The sequence below is a fragment of the Callorhinus ursinus genome, unplaced genomic scaffold, assembly GCF_003265705.2.
Source record: "Callorhinus ursinus isolate GAN/ISIS: 27379988/994484 unplaced genomic scaffold, GSC_fseal_2.0 scaffold24, whole genome shotgun sequence".
Taxonomy (NCBI): Eukaryota; Metazoa; Chordata; class Mammalia; order Carnivora; family Otariidae; genus Callorhinus; species Callorhinus ursinus.
In genome coordinates, this window is record NW_027397086.1 from 29,773,429 (window position 1) to 29,790,566 (window position 17,138).

At 39.9% G+C, this 17,138-nt stretch overlaps 1 protein-coding gene across 4 annotated transcripts; it reads left to right on the plus strand.

The window, feature by feature from the left end:
* The first annotated feature begins 1,868 nt into the window (after nt 1–1,868).
* TRMO (tRNA methyltransferase O) lies at nt 1,869–16,626 on the plus strand. Of its 4 annotated transcripts, none has more exons than XM_025888603.2 (5): nt 1,869–2,004; nt 6,417–6,591; nt 9,143–9,300; nt 12,835–13,500; nt 16,174–16,626. In XM_025888603.2, the coding sequence occupies exons 1-5, from the start codon at nt 1,929–1,931 to the stop codon at nt 16,431–16,433; spliced, it is 1,335 nt and encodes a 444-aa protein (XP_025744388.1). In that variant the 5' UTR covers nt 1,869–1,928; the 3' UTR covers nt 16,434–16,626. The 4 variants fall into 4 exon arrangements, with proteins under 4 accessions (XP_025744388.1, XP_025744389.1, XP_073732786.1 ...); XM_025888605.2 differs by lacking the exon at nt 1,869–2,004 and adding an exon at nt 2,314–2,576; XM_025888604.2 differs by lacking the exon at nt 6,417–6,591 and having other exon boundaries at nt 1,884–2,004.
* The last annotated feature ends 512 nt before the right edge of the window (nt 16,627–17,138 follow it).

Genomic DNA, 17,138 nt, shown 5'->3' on the forward strand with positions numbered 1-17,138 from the left:
AATTGCTTTTCAAAGGGATCCTTCATCCAAATGGAAGATTAAGAACTATTATAAGGAGAAGTGTTTATCTAAGTGTAGGCTGATGACCACCTATATTAGATTATTTAGGTTTTTTTTAAAGGCAGATTCCTAGGTCTCACCTCCAAAGAAACAGTTGCCTTATAAACTACAAATAATCAGATATAACTCCAGAAAGGATAATAAAAAGCCTCGATCACATAATAAAAGTGCTACATATTTAAGTTCCTGTTTTCCATAAAAAGAAAATTTACCTTTGAAATTTAGATGTAGCAAGCTGCTTCATCAGAGTCTCCAAATCGGCTTTGCATCGCAGTCCTTGTCACACTCAGTAATGCGTTATTTTACATGATTATCATTAGATAATGGTATCTAGGGTCAGGAGGGCAAATACCTCTCATTTTCCGCATTAGTCTGTCCACAAATTAAGCGAGACATCACTTTCAACACCACCATCTAGTGGCAAACGCAGCTATTACGGCCCCAGTTTTATAAAGTGTATATAGCTCAATGGTTCTCAAACTTGTTTTTGCAGGAGCACAGATTAATGGCATTCCTCCTGGAAACAGATTAATAGCATTCTTTTCCAAATGTTCATGGACAGAGGACGGAGAACAGATATATGAATTTGATCACTTTTAAAGTGTTTTAGTTTTATTATTTTTAAAAGATTTTATTTATTGGAGGGAGACGGAGATAGCGAGAGAGAGCCGGAGCAGGGAGGGGAGGAGAAGCCGAGTTCCCGCTGAGTGCAGAGCCCTTACATGGGACTAGATCCCAGCACCCTGGGATCATGACCTGAGCCGAAGGCGGACGCTTAACTGACTGAGACACCCAGGCGCCCCAAAGTGTATGTGTTTTAAACCACAACCCACTCTTTATATCTTCAGCTGTTGCTGGTTGTTTTCTACTAGTGATCTATAACTCCATGACAAATGAAAAGGTTTAGCAACAGATTTTCATGGCTGAGCTTTTAAAATCTGTGGACTTCCACGCTTTTGAATATTTCATATTGCAAGCCATATGTTCCCCCACCCCAAACAGGATTAAAAAAAACCCAGAAACAGAATTATATGTACAGAGAAACTTGATATAGGGGAGAGATGAGGTTACAAGTAAGTAGGTGAAGGGATAGTATCGCTGCAAATTTAACTGGTCATCGCATGGGATGAAAACAGGATTCTTGTTGGCTCTCAACATTTCATAGCTGCCCAGAAACAAAGCTCACAATCTCTCCCATGTACATGGCATATTGACTCTCAATTTCATTCTTGCTTCAGTTCCCGGGTGGTATGGAACACAAAAAAGCCCCCACTTCTTAACCTCTATTCCAGTGTGACGCTCCCCATCCATTAGACGTGAAATAAGGCTTACTTAGGGTTCCTTGCTGACAAAACATCGTTTTTATTGTGGAAAAATTGGGAGTACACATAAGTACAAAATAATCATGTGCATTCCCACCACTCAAGAATTTCTAATTTCCTAATATCCGATCGTTATGGTATGTGGTAACTGCATATACACATCCTTTTTCTTTAAAAATCTGAGTCATTCATTGGACACGTAGGTTTAATGTTTGAGAGAGACATCACAGTGCGTAAATCTTCATCGAAGTGTCCCCCTTCTCAAGCGCGGGAATTCGGAGTTGCTGACTGGCAGGGAATCGCAGCGGGTCAGCGGCAGGGAACAGAGAGCCAGGTCCGGGAGAGGAACCAAGGCCGGGAAATGGAAATCCAAACCCTAAAGGAGCCACCAGCAGCTCCGGCCAAGAGCGCGTCCCACTCCCGGCGCATGCGCCAGGCCCTGGCCCCACACTACCCCGCCAGGGCGGCTACTGCGCAGGCACCAAGCTCGGAGACCGGAAGCGGAAGGCCTGTCGCGTCGAGTCGACACCTCAGTGAGTAGCAGCCATGCGCGTCTTGGAGGAGCCGGGGCCTCAGCCCACAGCGACCCCATGCGGGTGCGTGAAGCCGGCTCTGGAAACAGGTAACTTCTGAGAAACCCGCGGTTCCGCACTCAGAAGAGGCCTAGGCTCAGGCCGCTGACGTGACTGTAGAGAGGGACGTAAAATGCAAGAACTTGAACCGGAGTGCGTCATTCTATTTATTGCAAAGCACGGATCACGTGCACCTGCGACCACGTGATTGTGCTGAGGCGAGCGGAATGATGTCATCTCCTGTTCTGTTCTTGGTAGCAGCGGTTGGATTGGGCCTGGCACGGTGGCTGGAACAACCACGTGCAGCGTAACAGCCTTTCTCGCAGAATTCTTGCTTATGTAGGAGAGATAGGATGTGAACGCTGGTGTTAGGCCGGTTAGGAGTTAATAAATACCCCCAAGAGGGAGGCATCCTGTGCTGTAGGAAGTGAGGCGGGAGATGTGGAAAAGTTCTGGGGCGAAAGGAAGAGACAGGAAATCTTTTTAAAGTGGGCCTGGAAAGATGGGCATGAGTTTATTTTCACCTCATTATATAGAGCGGAATATTAACTTTAGAAATTAGAAGACCCAAATGGAAGAAAAAGTCTGCCATCACCCAGAGAAAACCACTGCTAATATCCTGGTGCCTACCTTCCATACTTGTTTCAGTGCATAAACGCTAGAAAAGTGGATTATGTGACCCCACTGTTTCATAACTTCTTTCTAAAACTTGTTTCTTATAAATCTATGGTCGTTAATAGTTTTAAGGGATTGCACATTATTTTGCTTTAGAGATGTGTTCTAACCAGCTCCCTATTTTATGGAGTTCAAAGACAAGGCATTTAAGTTACTGCCAGTTTTCACTGTTGTGAAGAAAATTCTTAAGACTAAAATGTTTGTGCGTGTTGTGTTTAACTTAGATTAAATTTACTGAAATTGCTGTTACTTGTCAAAGGTTGGGCTCATTTAAAAATTGTTGCACGGTGCTAGATTACAGGCCTAATAGTTTGACAGGCAGGAAGGAGCAGGGCTCAGAGGTCTATTACATAGCACCAGATTGGGGAGCTATAAATTTGAAATACTGGATGGTACAAGGGGGTTGAGTGGATTCAGATTGTAGAGAACCTTGAATACCAGGTGGCTCAGTTGGTTAAGCGGCTGCCTTCCGCAGGGGTCATGACCCCAGGGTCCTTGGATCGAGCCCCACATAGGGCTCGTTGCTCAGTGGGGAGCCTGCTTCTCCCCTGCCTGCTGTTACCCCTGCTTGTACTTGCTCTCTGCCTCTCTCTCTCTCTCTCTCTGTGTGTGTCAAATAAATAAATAAAATCTTAAAAAAGAAAAGAAATATAATGTCTGTTAACAGTGTGGGAAACATGGAAAATTTAGTTAGTGGGTAGCATAAGATTAAGGAGCGCAGAATCTGGAGTATTGGTGTAGTGTATTTTAACGAAGGGAGGGACCTGTGCTGGGGACATGAATTATAACAAGGGTAATTTTACAGTCCAGGCAGGAGGGTCAAAAGGACCTGAACTTTCTGTCAGCACTAAGACATACAGATAAACTTTCTGTACAAAAACTCAGCATTAATAACTTGTTGGCTTTTCTCTTATTACACAGTTAGTACAATTGTAATATTGTTAAAATGAGGGAAAAGCCTAAGTAAGAGCTTGGAAAACCACTTTTTGCTGAGCACTTTGTGTGGTAGTAGGTACTTTACGTCTTTTTCCCATGATACTGAAACATATTGTGAGACTCTCCCCAACCAACTGTTAATTCCACTGTGATAAGAGTTCTTGTTGTTTTATTCAAACTTAGCTCAATGTCTGGCAATTGTATGATATTGGAGTGTTTGTTAAACAAATGAAAACAAGACATAGGGATCCCATCTTATTAGGTTAGGGGTTCTTTTTTGGCCATTTTTCTTTTTGGCATTTTAATGAACACCAGAATTGTTTGGCCTCAGTTTCCTCATCTTTAAGGTATTTACTATCTTTATTCCACAGGACCATGGATGAGGATAAACAGAATGCCTGTAAACATATTTGGAAAAAATTTAAAGTCATCAAAAATATACACAGTATGGAAGGGTCTTAGAATCGTAACACTGAGAGAAAAAGCAAGTCTGAGAAGATAACATGCAGTTTGATACCAGTTTTTATGGAGTTCAAAGACAAAATAAATGAAGTATTATATAGGCATGCATATGCATGTGATAAAATTATATTGAAGTGAGTGATTAAGATCCCATTCAGGCACCTGTTTATCTCAGGGGGAAAGGATGGGTTTGCCATAGGAGAGAAGCAACATAAAAAGATACATTTTGTTGGTAAAGCTCTAGTTCTTGGAATGGGTGGTGGGTACACAGGATTTCGTAGTATTATGCTCTATTATACATTTATTACATGTAATATTTTATATGTAGCCAATAATACAGTTTTAATAAGTGAAGAGTAACTAAAGGTGCTGTGAGGGACACCACCAGGCCTATAATCTTACCACTTGTGCTGGTAGGAGAGACTTAATTAATGGAAGCTGGAAATAAAATGATGGTCTAGAGTGTCTGTATATCATCTCTTAAAAGAAGTAAAGTTTTCATGAGATGTGAAAAAAAAAGTTATTTGTAAATTCAAAATGCTAGTTGTGGATACCTTGGACTTTAAACCTATATTGGTGCTGCTTGGCTTTTCTTCTTTTGAAAGGAGTTACTACTTAGGAAGAAAAAAAAAGGATTTCTGATTATTGTAAAAATTTCAAATATTATACAAATTACAAAGTTAAATATAAAAATAATCCAAAAATCTCTTTGTCTGTTTTTACCATATTACCACATCCGTTTTACCAAAATGTTAACATTTTGGTGAATATCCTTCCAAATAGCTTTCTAAACATATACAGGTACATATTTAAATAGGTAAATGTATAAGCAAACTTTCATAAATGGGATTATATTCTTTCAATTTTTCACTTTCCATTTTAATCAGTTTAAACAATCCTTTTTTTCCATGTAACATGAATTTTTTGAGTACCTACCCCCTTGCATGCAATGTACTAGACCGAACATAGCAGGAAACAAGATAGAAAAACTACCCACATGGAGCCTACATTCTAGGGGCAGAGAGCTACTAGACCAAGCCTAACCTGAAATCTCTTCTGTCTCTAGATATTTTAGTAGTATGATTACAATCCTGTGCACTCCCTTTATTGCTTAAACTACTTTGTTTCATATGTTCTGTTTTTAATTGAATGCATCCTTATTTGGACATGTTTTCCGCACTATCTGAAAGTAGATCATTCCTATGAAATTTTTCATAAGCTTAAATGGCATAATGTGGAGAAGCAATTACCATGAATTTATGTGGAAAAATTGTTGAGTGTTCCCAGGCCCAAAAAATAACCTCTCTTAGGCTTTTCTGTTACTTCAGGACACATATTGCTAGTAGATGCACAAAATAAGTAAAAGTGAAGCACAGATGCTCACAGACACAGTTCAAAGCTCTGATGGCTTGATGCTCAGATGCTGAGTGTAGTTCCTGGGGAAGGACCTGGGTGGGGCTGATCTCATGGTTTGGGGTGCACCTTGCATCTATAACAGCTTGCTGCAGAACAAATGCTGAACACTTTTCACTTTTGCCTTTTTTTTTTGGTAAAAGCAAACATTCTCTTTGGATTTCTTTTGATTAGCAAAAACAGATACTGATGTAGGTCTTTCGCAAACACACAGTGGCTTAATGCAAACTTTTGAAAAGCATGAGGATGTCTGTATACAACCTCTGTCTCCTTATCTTTCACTGTGCTTTGCCTTATCTTTCACACTCCAGCCAATCAAAATAGCTTGTTCCCTGCATGTGCTGTGACACTTCTCATTTAATTTTGCGCATGTTATTTTATTTTAAATAAAATAAAATTTTATTTTTATTTTATTTGTTTTATTTTAAAATATTTTTTAAAGAATTCATTTATTCTTTAGAGAGAGAGCGCGTGTGCACAAGCGTGAGCAGGGGGAGGGGCAGAGGGAGAGAATCTCAGGCAGACTCCATGCTTGGCACAGAGACCAGTTTGGGGCTTTATCTCACAACCCTGAGATCATGACCTCAGCAGAAAGCAAGAGTTGAGACACTTAACCAACTTAGCCACCCAGGTGCCCCAATTCCCTCTATTTTAAATATCCTTTTAGCCCTGACCAAAGTCACATACCTTGGTAATGGTAACATAGAATTTGAATTATGGTCATAGTAGAACTTCTGAGAATGTCCCCTGTTTTTCTTAGACCTGCACTCTTTCTGGCTATCTAAAGGGATATAATAATGTGTGTGTAGTGTTGAAGATATTTATATGTATTCATGATATGTGAATCATTTTTAATAGTTGCATAACACTTGGTAGATGTTAAAACTATGAAATCAGTGCATTAAAGAAAACATGTTTTCCTACATCTTTATTTGACATTTTGACTAATGATTTCTTACCTACTTTTCTTCTGTAGGGAATCTTTTAACTGAGCCGATTGGCTACTTGGAATCCTGTTTCTCAGCCAAGAATGGTACTCCAAGGCAGCCATCTATTTGTACCCATTCGAGGGCTTGTTTGAGAATTAGAAAGAGCATCTTTAATAATCCTGAACATTCCTTGATGGGCTTAGAGCAGTTTTCTCATGTTTGGTAAGTTGTTTTATAGTTAGAAGTGGTTCTTTGGGTCAGAACTTGCCCTTGAGTAAAGTACTCCAGTTGAAGGCAGCCTTGGAGTCTGCCATCCAGCCCACACTTACCTATTGCATGGAGTTCCTGTACCATATTCACAAGCATGACTCTATGCATAACTTGGACGCCCTTATGGAAGCTTGGGATCCACTGAGGGTGCACGTTCCATTTGCAGTTGGTTCTTTTTTTTTTTAAATATTTTATTTATTTATTTGCTAGAGACACAGCAAGAGAGGGAACACAAGCAGGGGGAGTGGGAGAGGGAGAAGCAGGCTTCCTGCTGAGCAGGGAGCCTCATGCAGGGCTTGATCCCAGGATCCTGGGATCATGACCTGAGCCGAAGGCAGACGCTTAATGACTGAGCCACCCAGGCGCCCCATTTACAGTTGGTTCTTATTGTGATGAATGCCTTCTGTTGAGCTGAAATCTATAGATCTCAATTCTGCCTGTGGGTCATTATTCTACCTTCTGGACCAGGAGTCAGGAAGCTACAGTCCGTGGACCAAATCCATCTACCTCCCATCTTTGTAAATAAGTTTATGGGAACACAGCCACTCCCGTTCATCTGTGTATTGTGTATGGCTGCTTTTGTGGTACAGTGGCAGAACTGAGTAGTTACAACAGAGACTGGTTGGCCTGCAAACCCTCAAATATTTACTGTATGACCCTTTACAGAAAAAGTTTGCAGACTCTGTTCTAGACCCATGAACAATTAAGTCTGTTCTCCCTAAGAGACAAAAGAGACTTTAGAAATCTGGATACTCTAAATAAAGTGTTACCTATATTAGCACCTGTGTTATATTAGTGTTATTGTCACTTGCAATTCTGTCTCTGTCCATTCTTCCTCACTCCAGTATCACCAGGATGACTTGGTCTAATTTTACTGGTGAAGACCTAAAATTAAGTATTTATTCTGAAATAGCTTATGTTTTTGTTAATTTGGAGATGTGGGTAGAGTCAAAACAACATGTGTCTGACCTAGTTTGTATGATCTTGGTTAAATTAATTAAATTAAAAACGTTGCTGATAAAAAAAAATGGGTCCAGATCTATATAAAGAGATTTTTGTATCCTTCCTATTTTTCTTCTTGCTCATTCTCACCCCCTAACACTCTTCAGAGATTTTTATTGTTAATGGCTTGGTGTATATCCTACCTTGCCTTTTCTGTTTCTTTTTTAATAGACATAGAGGCATAAACATACACATTGGGAGTAGGTGTTTTTTTTAAACAATGGAATATGTTTTCTTCATTTAACAGTGTATATCATGACAGTACATACAGATTTATCCTTTTTGCTTTAATGGCTGTCTCTTATTGCAAAATACAGATAATAGCATGATTTGACTACTCTCTTGTTAATGGATTTTGCTATTACAGTAATGCTGTAGCAAACCTTCTTAGACACGATTCTTGGCACTTGTACATTTTTACAAATTGGTATCAGAAATGGTTATATTGAGCTAAAGGGTGTGCATATTTATAACTTTGGAGAGCTGCTGCCAAATTGCGCTCTAAAAAGCTTAATTTATATATCATAAGGGTATGAAAATGACCTTTTTCCTACGTTCTTGCTAACATTATATGTTCAAGTTTTTCTGCATTTTTGTCAGATGGAAAAACAATATATTTAAAAAAATTTTTTTTATTTACTTATTTGAGAGAGAGAGTGAGCATGCACACACATGGGCAGAGGGAGAGAATCCCAAGCAGGGATTGATCTCACCACCCTGAGATCATGACCTGAGCTGAAATCAGGAGTCAGATGCTCAACCGACTAAGCCACCCAGGTGCCCCAAGAAAAACAAGATTTTATTTTTCAGTTAAATTTCTTTATTAGTGAGGTTCAACATCTTTTCATTTGGTTGCTACTATTTCTTACTCTTTTGTCAATTCATGTTCTTTGCTTAATTTCTTATAATGAGTTGCTCTTTACTTTGTGATTTGTAGGAACAGTCCATTGTACATGTAGCAAACATTTTCTCCTGGGATGACATTTTGTAGTCATAAATTTAATGATTTAATGAGTTCAAATCTGTTACTGTTTCTCTTCATGGCTTTCTCTCTGTCTTATTTAGGAAGACCCAGTCAAGTGATTTAACATTTCTGAGCCTGGATTTCCTCATTCTTAAAATGGGGGATAAATTACAAATCTTAAGCCTTGTTAAGAGGGTTAAATAAGTATAAAAATGTCTGGTAGACTGCCTGGTAAATAGCAGCCCCAGCTCTTACTTCGTAAATATTGCTTATTCAGGCACTTGACAAACATTTGTAAAGTTCCTACCACGTGCCAGTAATTGTGTTAGGGGCAAAGGATATAGAGATAAGACTCTGCCTTCCTTCAAGGAATGAGAATGACATTATTTTTTTCCCCACTGATTACACTGTAATACAAAGCATTCTTTCAGCTTTAATTTGTGGGATTGAAGATTAAAGTTTTTTTCCCCATCAGATCATTATGATAAATTAACTAGTGTTCTTTTCTTACTTGGTGGTTTGGTTTATTTTCAATAGGATTTTGTTTGTTTTTCACAAAAATGGTCATTTGAGCTGTAAGGCAAAAGTGCAGCCTCCTAGGCTGAATGGTGCAAAGACTGGAGTTTTCTCCACAAGGAGCCCACATCGTCCCAATGCAATAGGACTGACCCTGGCCAAGCTGGAAAAGATAGAAGGTAACAAATTTCATTTCTACTTTTATCTTTTTTTTCCCTTATCTAAAAGAAGCCTTATAAAACAAAGATAGTATTCACTGGCTGTTATTCAGACGAGTACTAATGGTGTTAACCCCTGAGAACTACCAGGCATGGAAGAACCTGAAATGACTAAAAGAATGTTACCCTTTGAAATCAGCTCTCATAGGATGCTCAGAGTTTAATTATATTATCACATATATTAGAAACTATTACATTATTTAAAAATAATGTATAATTTCGTAATCATTAAATTAGTAACCAAATTTTCTCTGACTTGGAATACAATAAATACAAAATTATTCAAAAATAATTGGACACTTTCAGAATTAACACACAGTAACTGGTTGTATGTGTAGATACGGTAAACACGTAGGGTGGTGTTGTATTCTTTCTTCCTTGCACTTTTGAGGAAATGGACACGCACTGTGGCTGTAGTACAGCTGTCAGCTCTGATGTGTCAGAGGGTCTACAGTGAATCTCACTAAAATAACATTTAAACACCTGTCAGATTGTGGAAGTACCTGTGTAGAATACCAGGTTAGTTTTACGTGTGTATTCAGATATAGCCTACTTACTGAGCCATAGATTCTTTTTTCTTTAAGATTTTTATTTATTATTATTATTTTTTATTTGAGACAGAGAGAGAGAGACAGAGCACAAGCAGAGGGAGCGGCAGGCAGAGGGAGAAGCAGGCTCCTTGCTGAGCAAGGACCCTCGCAGGGCCCTGGGATCATGACCTGAGCCGAAGGCAGACACTTAACCGACTGAGCCACCCAGGCATCCCACTCTTTGGAAGCATCCCATTCTTTTTTTTTTTTTTTTTTAAGTATAATTGACATATTAGTTTTAAGTGTACAGTATGATTTAGTATTTATATACATTGTGAAATGATCACCATAATAAGTCTAGATATCCTTTGTCACCATATAGTTAAAAATTTTTTTTCTTACGGTATGAACTTTCAAGATGTACTCTCAACAACTTTCAAATGTACAATATAGTATTATTGACTGTAGTCACTGTGGTGTACATTACATCACCATGACTTTCTTATTTTATAATTGGGAGTTTGTACCTCTTGATCCCCTCTACCCATTTCTCCTATCTCCCTACTCTGTTCCCTCTGGCAACCACTGATCTGTTCTCTGTATCTTTGAGTTTTGGTTTGTTTTGTTTGTTAGTAAGGCATCCTGTTCTTGAATCACTCTGACCTAATAAGCACATTTGTTGGAGAGACAGAAGACTGCGAGTCAGGAGACCATTCCAGGCTTTAGCTTGCTTGTTTGTAAAGTGGACAAAGGAGTAGAACCTGCCCTCTCTGGGACACCATAGGATTTTTTTAAGGATCTTATGAGACAAAAGCTCTAAGAGTACTTTTCAGGTTACTTAGTGCTAAATAGGTAAGACCAGTTATTTTGCTTGTTTTTTGCCAGAACTTGAACTATCTCCCCTGGGTTGTATTCAACCCAGCCTTGGGTAGGTTTTCCAGGAAAATTCTGTAGCCAGTCCAACTTGAGCTTTATCAGTTTGTGATGGCCAACCAGCTTGGGTAATAGTACTGAACATTTTATGATTATTTGTGCAACCCACATATATTTTCTGAGCACTGTATATGTGCCAGGCATTGTTCTAGGTGCTGAGGGTACAGTGGTAAACAAATTAGAAATGTAAGAGGCAAACACAATAACACTATAGACATTCTTAACAAATAAGTGTTATGGTGACTACTAGTGTTTGTGTGGTGCTTTACAGTTTATAAAAAGCATTTATGTATGTTATCTGTCAGTGGCTCTCTGGGTTTGATAGGGTAGCAGCCCTCCTTTTATGGATGAGGGAGCTGAGGCTCTTTGATGTTTGATTATATTACCTAATAGCATCCAGCCAGGTGGTTGTATAACTCTAAATCCCATGAACTTTTACATATGCTACAATACTTTCTTCCTTATGCAGACGTTGTTAGGCATATCCATTAGTTAGGAAGTCCAAAGTCATTCCAAAGTTCCAGGCTCATTCACAGTGAACATATTTTAGAAATCAGAGTCCTTTGTTAGTCTTGTTTTCTAAAATGGAGACAGAGAATGTGATCACATGCAATTTTTTGATTCTCATTTGGCCAATTTCCCAAGAATCAAGTTAGTAGACTCTGCACCAGCAGCAGGAACTGGACATGCAGCTGTGTAAGTGAGACAAAAGACCTGTCCTTAATATTTGGCAATGGTGACTTATGTTCTGCTTAATTGTTTGAGTCTTGATGGATGTGTTAGATTTCCATTGCTATGTAACAAATTACCACACACTTAATCAGTTTATTTATTTATTTATTTATTTTTAAAGATTTTATTTGAGAGAAAGTGAGAGACAAGAGCACGAGTGGAAGGGGAGGGGCAAAGGGAGAGGGAGAAGCAGACTCCCCACTGAGCAGGGAGCTTGATGATGCAGGGCTCGATCCCAGGACCCTGGGATCATGACCTGAGCCAAAGGCAGACGCTTAACTGACTAAGCCACCCAGGTGCCCCTACTTAATCAGTTTAAACAATCCCATTTATTATCTCTTTGAAATATTATGTTTCATAATAATTAGTTTACAAGTATGGGAACAGCTTTGCCAGTCCTCTGCTTAGGATCTTACCAGGCTGCAAATTAGGTGTCATCTGGGATGAGTTCTTATGTGGAAGCTCAACTGTGGAAGAATTTGCTTCCAGGCTCCCTCGGGTTGTTGGCAGAATTCACTTCCAGTAGTTGTGGGACTGAGAGCCACAATTGCTTGCTGGGTGTTGGCTGGTGGCTGCCCTCAGCTCCTAGAGGCTACTGCAGTGCCTTGCCACATGGGCTTTCCCAGTGTGGTTGCTTACTTCATCAAGCCCACAAGGAGAATCTCTCGAGTGAATCTGCCTGCAGCTACAGGAGTCTCAGATAATGTAACATAGTCACTGGAGTGATACCATGTCATACTCAAAAGATGGAGATTGTCGAAGGGTGTGAACACCAGCAAGTGGGCATTCTGGGGGCCACCTTAGTATCTTTTTGCCACAGTGGAAATCCTCATTGATCCCACAGAGATATATTGAGGACTCTGATGTGCCTGGAACAGAGTTAGAAGTCCCAGTGATGCAAAGATGAGTCAGTGCTCAAGGGCCTACTCACTGTCTGGGGAGAAAGACCAACTGGGTCATTGCCAGACCATGTGAAAAGGGCTGTAGTAGAGGTTTGTACATAGGTTTCTCTGTGGAACCCAGAGGAAAGAATGCTTATGTGTGGAAGAGCCAGAAAGGCTCTGTAGAAGAGGTAGTATAGAAGAGCCTTAAAGAGCACGTAGGAATTCAACTGGTGAAGAAGAGGATGGGTTTCCAGGTAGAATGAAAAGGGTGTGTTGGCAGCAGGTATACGAGAGCCTGGTGTGTAAGAATTGTGAGTTAAGCTTGGTGAGGCATAGGCAGATGGTGTTGGTTCTTAATTGTTCGCACTGTTCTTCATTGTTAAGATTTCTAAGAGGATGTGTTTTTCACATTATAGGTGGAGCTATATATCTTTCTGGAATTGACATGATTCATGGCACACCTGTCCTAGACATAAAACCCTACATAGCTGAGTATGACTCGCCACAAAATTTGATTGAGCCCCTACAGGACTTTAATTTACAGAATAACCAATATAAACCCCAAAACACATCCCGGTCTAATGGCAAGACTGACAGCTGTGACCGGCAACAGCTCTCAAGGTATGATAAACCACAAGGCTATAGTCACACTAAGGAGAAACCTAAATGTCCTGAAGACAGAACTTCAGGAGAAAACTATATGAAACATGATGACTCAGCAAAAATCCAGCAAAACTCCCCTCAGCACAGGGACATAGCAGCAGATTTGGGTTTAGAATCAAGAAGTGATCAGAGTCTGAATGTGGCAGAAGAACAAATTGGCTCATATTGCCTTGAGAAGAGCTTTTCAGAAGAAGGTACAGAAAAGAGGCTAAAGAGAGGGAAAGAAGCAGTGATCACACAAGGAAATAGTGCAGAGATGCCGCCCGTGACTCCTCACTGCCCTTCCAGCTTGGCTGGTGCAGCCCGCCGCAGCGTGGTCCCTGCCTGGGTGAGAGAGGCCCCTGTGGCCACCTTGGAAGTCCGCTTCACCCCTCATGCAGAGACGGACCTTGAGTGCCTCAGTTCAGAAGGTGGACCAGGTACTTTCTGTCTCTTGTTTCAGAATGAGAGCTTTAGCCAAATTTGGTATTTCTGAGGGCAATTATATGGAGTGTTTGTCAGTATGACTGGTGGTAAGAAACGTAGGAGTATAAAATTATATTTGGGCAGCAGCACCATCTGACGATGTTCCTTGTTCAGCACAGTGAGTCCCAGACACTCAGTAAAGTGTTTGCTGAGAATGGTTGCTGCCTCACGAGGTGGCTCATGATTTAGGGCCTCTTGTCAATCTGTTACAGTAGTTCCTGGAGTTTTTAAACAGCTTCAGAAGCTAAATTGTGCTTGTTCTATACTTAAGTTTTTTCATCTGTTTCACTATCTGACTAGAGAAGTATCCCATCTTAGTCTAACTATCAGGTGGCTAATAGCTCTCCCTATGGCACAGAGTCTAGGGGTAAAAGGTAAGAGTCTCTTAGCACAGTAACTGTCCCCATAACAAGTCTTAGCACTAGAGACCTGCCCTTCGCTGTAGAAGAGAGGCCACCAGACTTTTACTTAGAGCTTGTATACTTTAACACATGGTTTTTATTTTTATTTATTTTTTATTTTTATTTTTTTTAAAGATTTTTATTTATTTATTCGAGAGAGAGAGAATGAGAGATAGAGAACACGAGAGGGAAGAGGGTCAGAGGGAGAAGAAGACTCCCTGCCGAGCAGGGAGCCCGATGTGGGACTTGATCCTGGGACTCCAGGATCATGACCTGAGCCGAAGGCAGTCGCTTAACCAACTGAGCCACCCAGGTGCCCTAACACATGGTTTTTAACAGACACTGTAACCTGGTTTCCCCAGCCCATAGCTGATCCGAGGCAGCAATCTAGAATGAAGGAAGGTGGCTGCAGTGAGTCTAGTAAGAAGTAGCCAGTTGTTGCCAGGGATATGTCTTATTTCATCTGCCACTCCACGGTGTTTCTCATTCTTTCCAAAGGCTTTATGTTTAAACAAAGCATTTGATTTTTAAATTGACCTCTTTATTTAAAGTTTTGTTTATGAAAGTTGTTTCGTCCTTGTATACAGTTGATGGGAGGAGGAAGGTCAGTTTTAAAAGGTTTTTGTGATAGAACAAAGAAAGCAGTGCTGCCTAGAAGATACTTTATATTTATACTTACACTTTGGCCTGCAGTTACCAGTGAATGCTTCCTACTTTGGAAAGATTTATCTTTTTCAAACTATAGTGCTGTGTGTCTGAGAGGTTATAATGTGCCTTGCTGATTCGAAAAAATCGTTAAAAAGAGAAATTATAAAATGTAACTATAAAACAGGGACTGATTGAGACCAGCAGAATTTGGAGTTTATATAGAAATAAGAAATGACCTCAGGAGGTTTAGAGTCTAGAAAAGATAAAAGATACTGAAATGGTGGCGGTGTGTTGGTGTAGGGGTGGGGGGCTTGGTGCTGGAATGAAGTGCTTGTGGGCACATGAAGGGGAGAAGGATTATGACTTGGGGAGCAGGGAGGAAATCTGGGAAGGCTTCCTGGAGGAAAAAGTATTTGAGCTGAGTCTGGAAGAATAAGTAGGCAGAGAAATGAGGGAAGGGCACCTATTACAAATGAACAGCCACACAAAGGCCTGGAACTTTTACCAATTACACTGTTACTGAAGAGTGTGATGTTTTTGGAATTCCTCTTTTTTGAGTGGCCTTGGAGTCATTTCATGAGCCATGCAATAAAAGAATCTTAGCACTGCATAATTGGTCCTTGGTGGGGAATTTTTTTTTTTTTTTTTTTTAAGGATTCCATGTGATCAACACTTGAATTAGTCCTTGGTTTTTGACTAAAGATTGAACTTCATGGCTTTATTTACAAACTTGCTGGATATAACCCAAGTGATTTTTGGCTGTTTTCTAAAAATTGAATTTACTTTCAGAAGAATAAAGATCCACCACTACTGTAGATGCTATTTTGAACAACATTATTAAAAGCACATACCTGGCTTTCATTTGGATGTATGTGATATTGTAGCTACTAAAAATTAAGTCACAGTTAATTTTTTATTTAAGTTTTGTACATACTGTATTTTTAAAAATTAAAATACATTCATGATGATATAGATGTAGGAAGCTTTGCCACTTAACAGGGTGTACATCTGTTTACCTGAAATACGCACCTTGGTGGTTTGGGGTGGCCTGTTCCCTAGTCATGGTATTTAACTTTCTCATAGTACCTATTTTACTTTTTCAGAAGGACTCTCCCATTTCCTTGTGCCTTAGGGAATGTGGTGTTACTTTTAAGTAGGGCTGTGATACCAGCTCTCTGAGACACCGTGCCTTGCCTACAGCTGGTGCTTTGGGCATATGGTGGGTTTAGTCTTCTTTCTTGTGGCTTTCTGAGAGTGCTGGGACTGTCATGCATTTCCCTGACCCTGTACAGACTTAATTACTGCTCCATTCTGAGAAGAAAATGACAAGGAATCAAATTAAAGTCGACATTGAACATAGAAGATTTTGTTCAGCAAATAAAATTTGGGGCACGCATAAGTTTAACGATAGTAAATACCACTTGAAAGTGATATGCTCTGTGACAACTGAGTAGATTGCCAAACCCAGTTCATTTCAAGTGATCATCAAGGAACCAACCAAACTCCACATTGAAGTTCACTGTAATGAAATTTGACCTGCATGATTTTCAGCATTAAGTTGTATTCTTCTCATTGCAGATGGCAGTCAGCCTTCATTTAAATATTTTCAATCAGCAGAGGAAGCAAGGCATGCCATTGAGGCTGTGCTGTCAGCTGACCCTCGGTCTGTATATCGACGGAAGCTCTGCCAGGACCGCCTTTTCTTCTTTACTGTAGACATAGCGCACATCACTTGCTGGTTTGGCGATGGCTTTGCAGAGGTTCTAAGAATCAAGCCGGCTTTGGAGCCTGTTCAGATGACTGACTTTGAGGAGTCCTTGGTATCTCTGGGATTGTAAGTAGCCTCCGTCATGTGTTTAAAACAGCCTAATTGACTTTGGATGTGGTTGTTGTATTAACTATACAAGCTAATGATGTGCCTTCTTTGCGGAAAGAAGCAACACTTTGTGATCTCACTGTTTTGATTGATTGTGGTTGTTCAAAATATTTATTTGAAAAACATGTTTTAATAAACATTTAGAGAAATTTGGAGACATTTCCGTATGCTTTTCATTTGGTTAATATTGAAAAATCTAAAGGTGATGATATCTCAGTGATTTTTGAAAGAAGTGGATTGTTTTTGGCACTTGGTAAAACTGGGCAAAGATCATTCTAGCAGGAACTTACAAGCTCAGGGGATCTGTTCAACAGTTCATATTGGTTTTCCTGTCTGGAAAAGCTTGACCTCTCTATTTTATTATAAATCAAACTGAGTTGGGGCACCTGGGTGGCTCAGTTGGTTAAACATATGCCTTCAGCTCAGGTCATGATCCCAGGATCCTGGGATTGAGTGCCACTTCGGGCTCCCTGGAGGGAGCCTGCTTCTCCCATTCTGTCTGCCTGCCACTCCCCCTGCTTGTGCTCTCTCTGTCAAATAAATAAATAAAATCTTAAAAAAAAGAAATCAAACTGAATTAACAATGTCTTAGGAATTTAACAGATCAAAAACAAGTGGTTATAAAGATCTTTAGAGATTAAATCCCTGTGTTTTATAGACTTTGTAA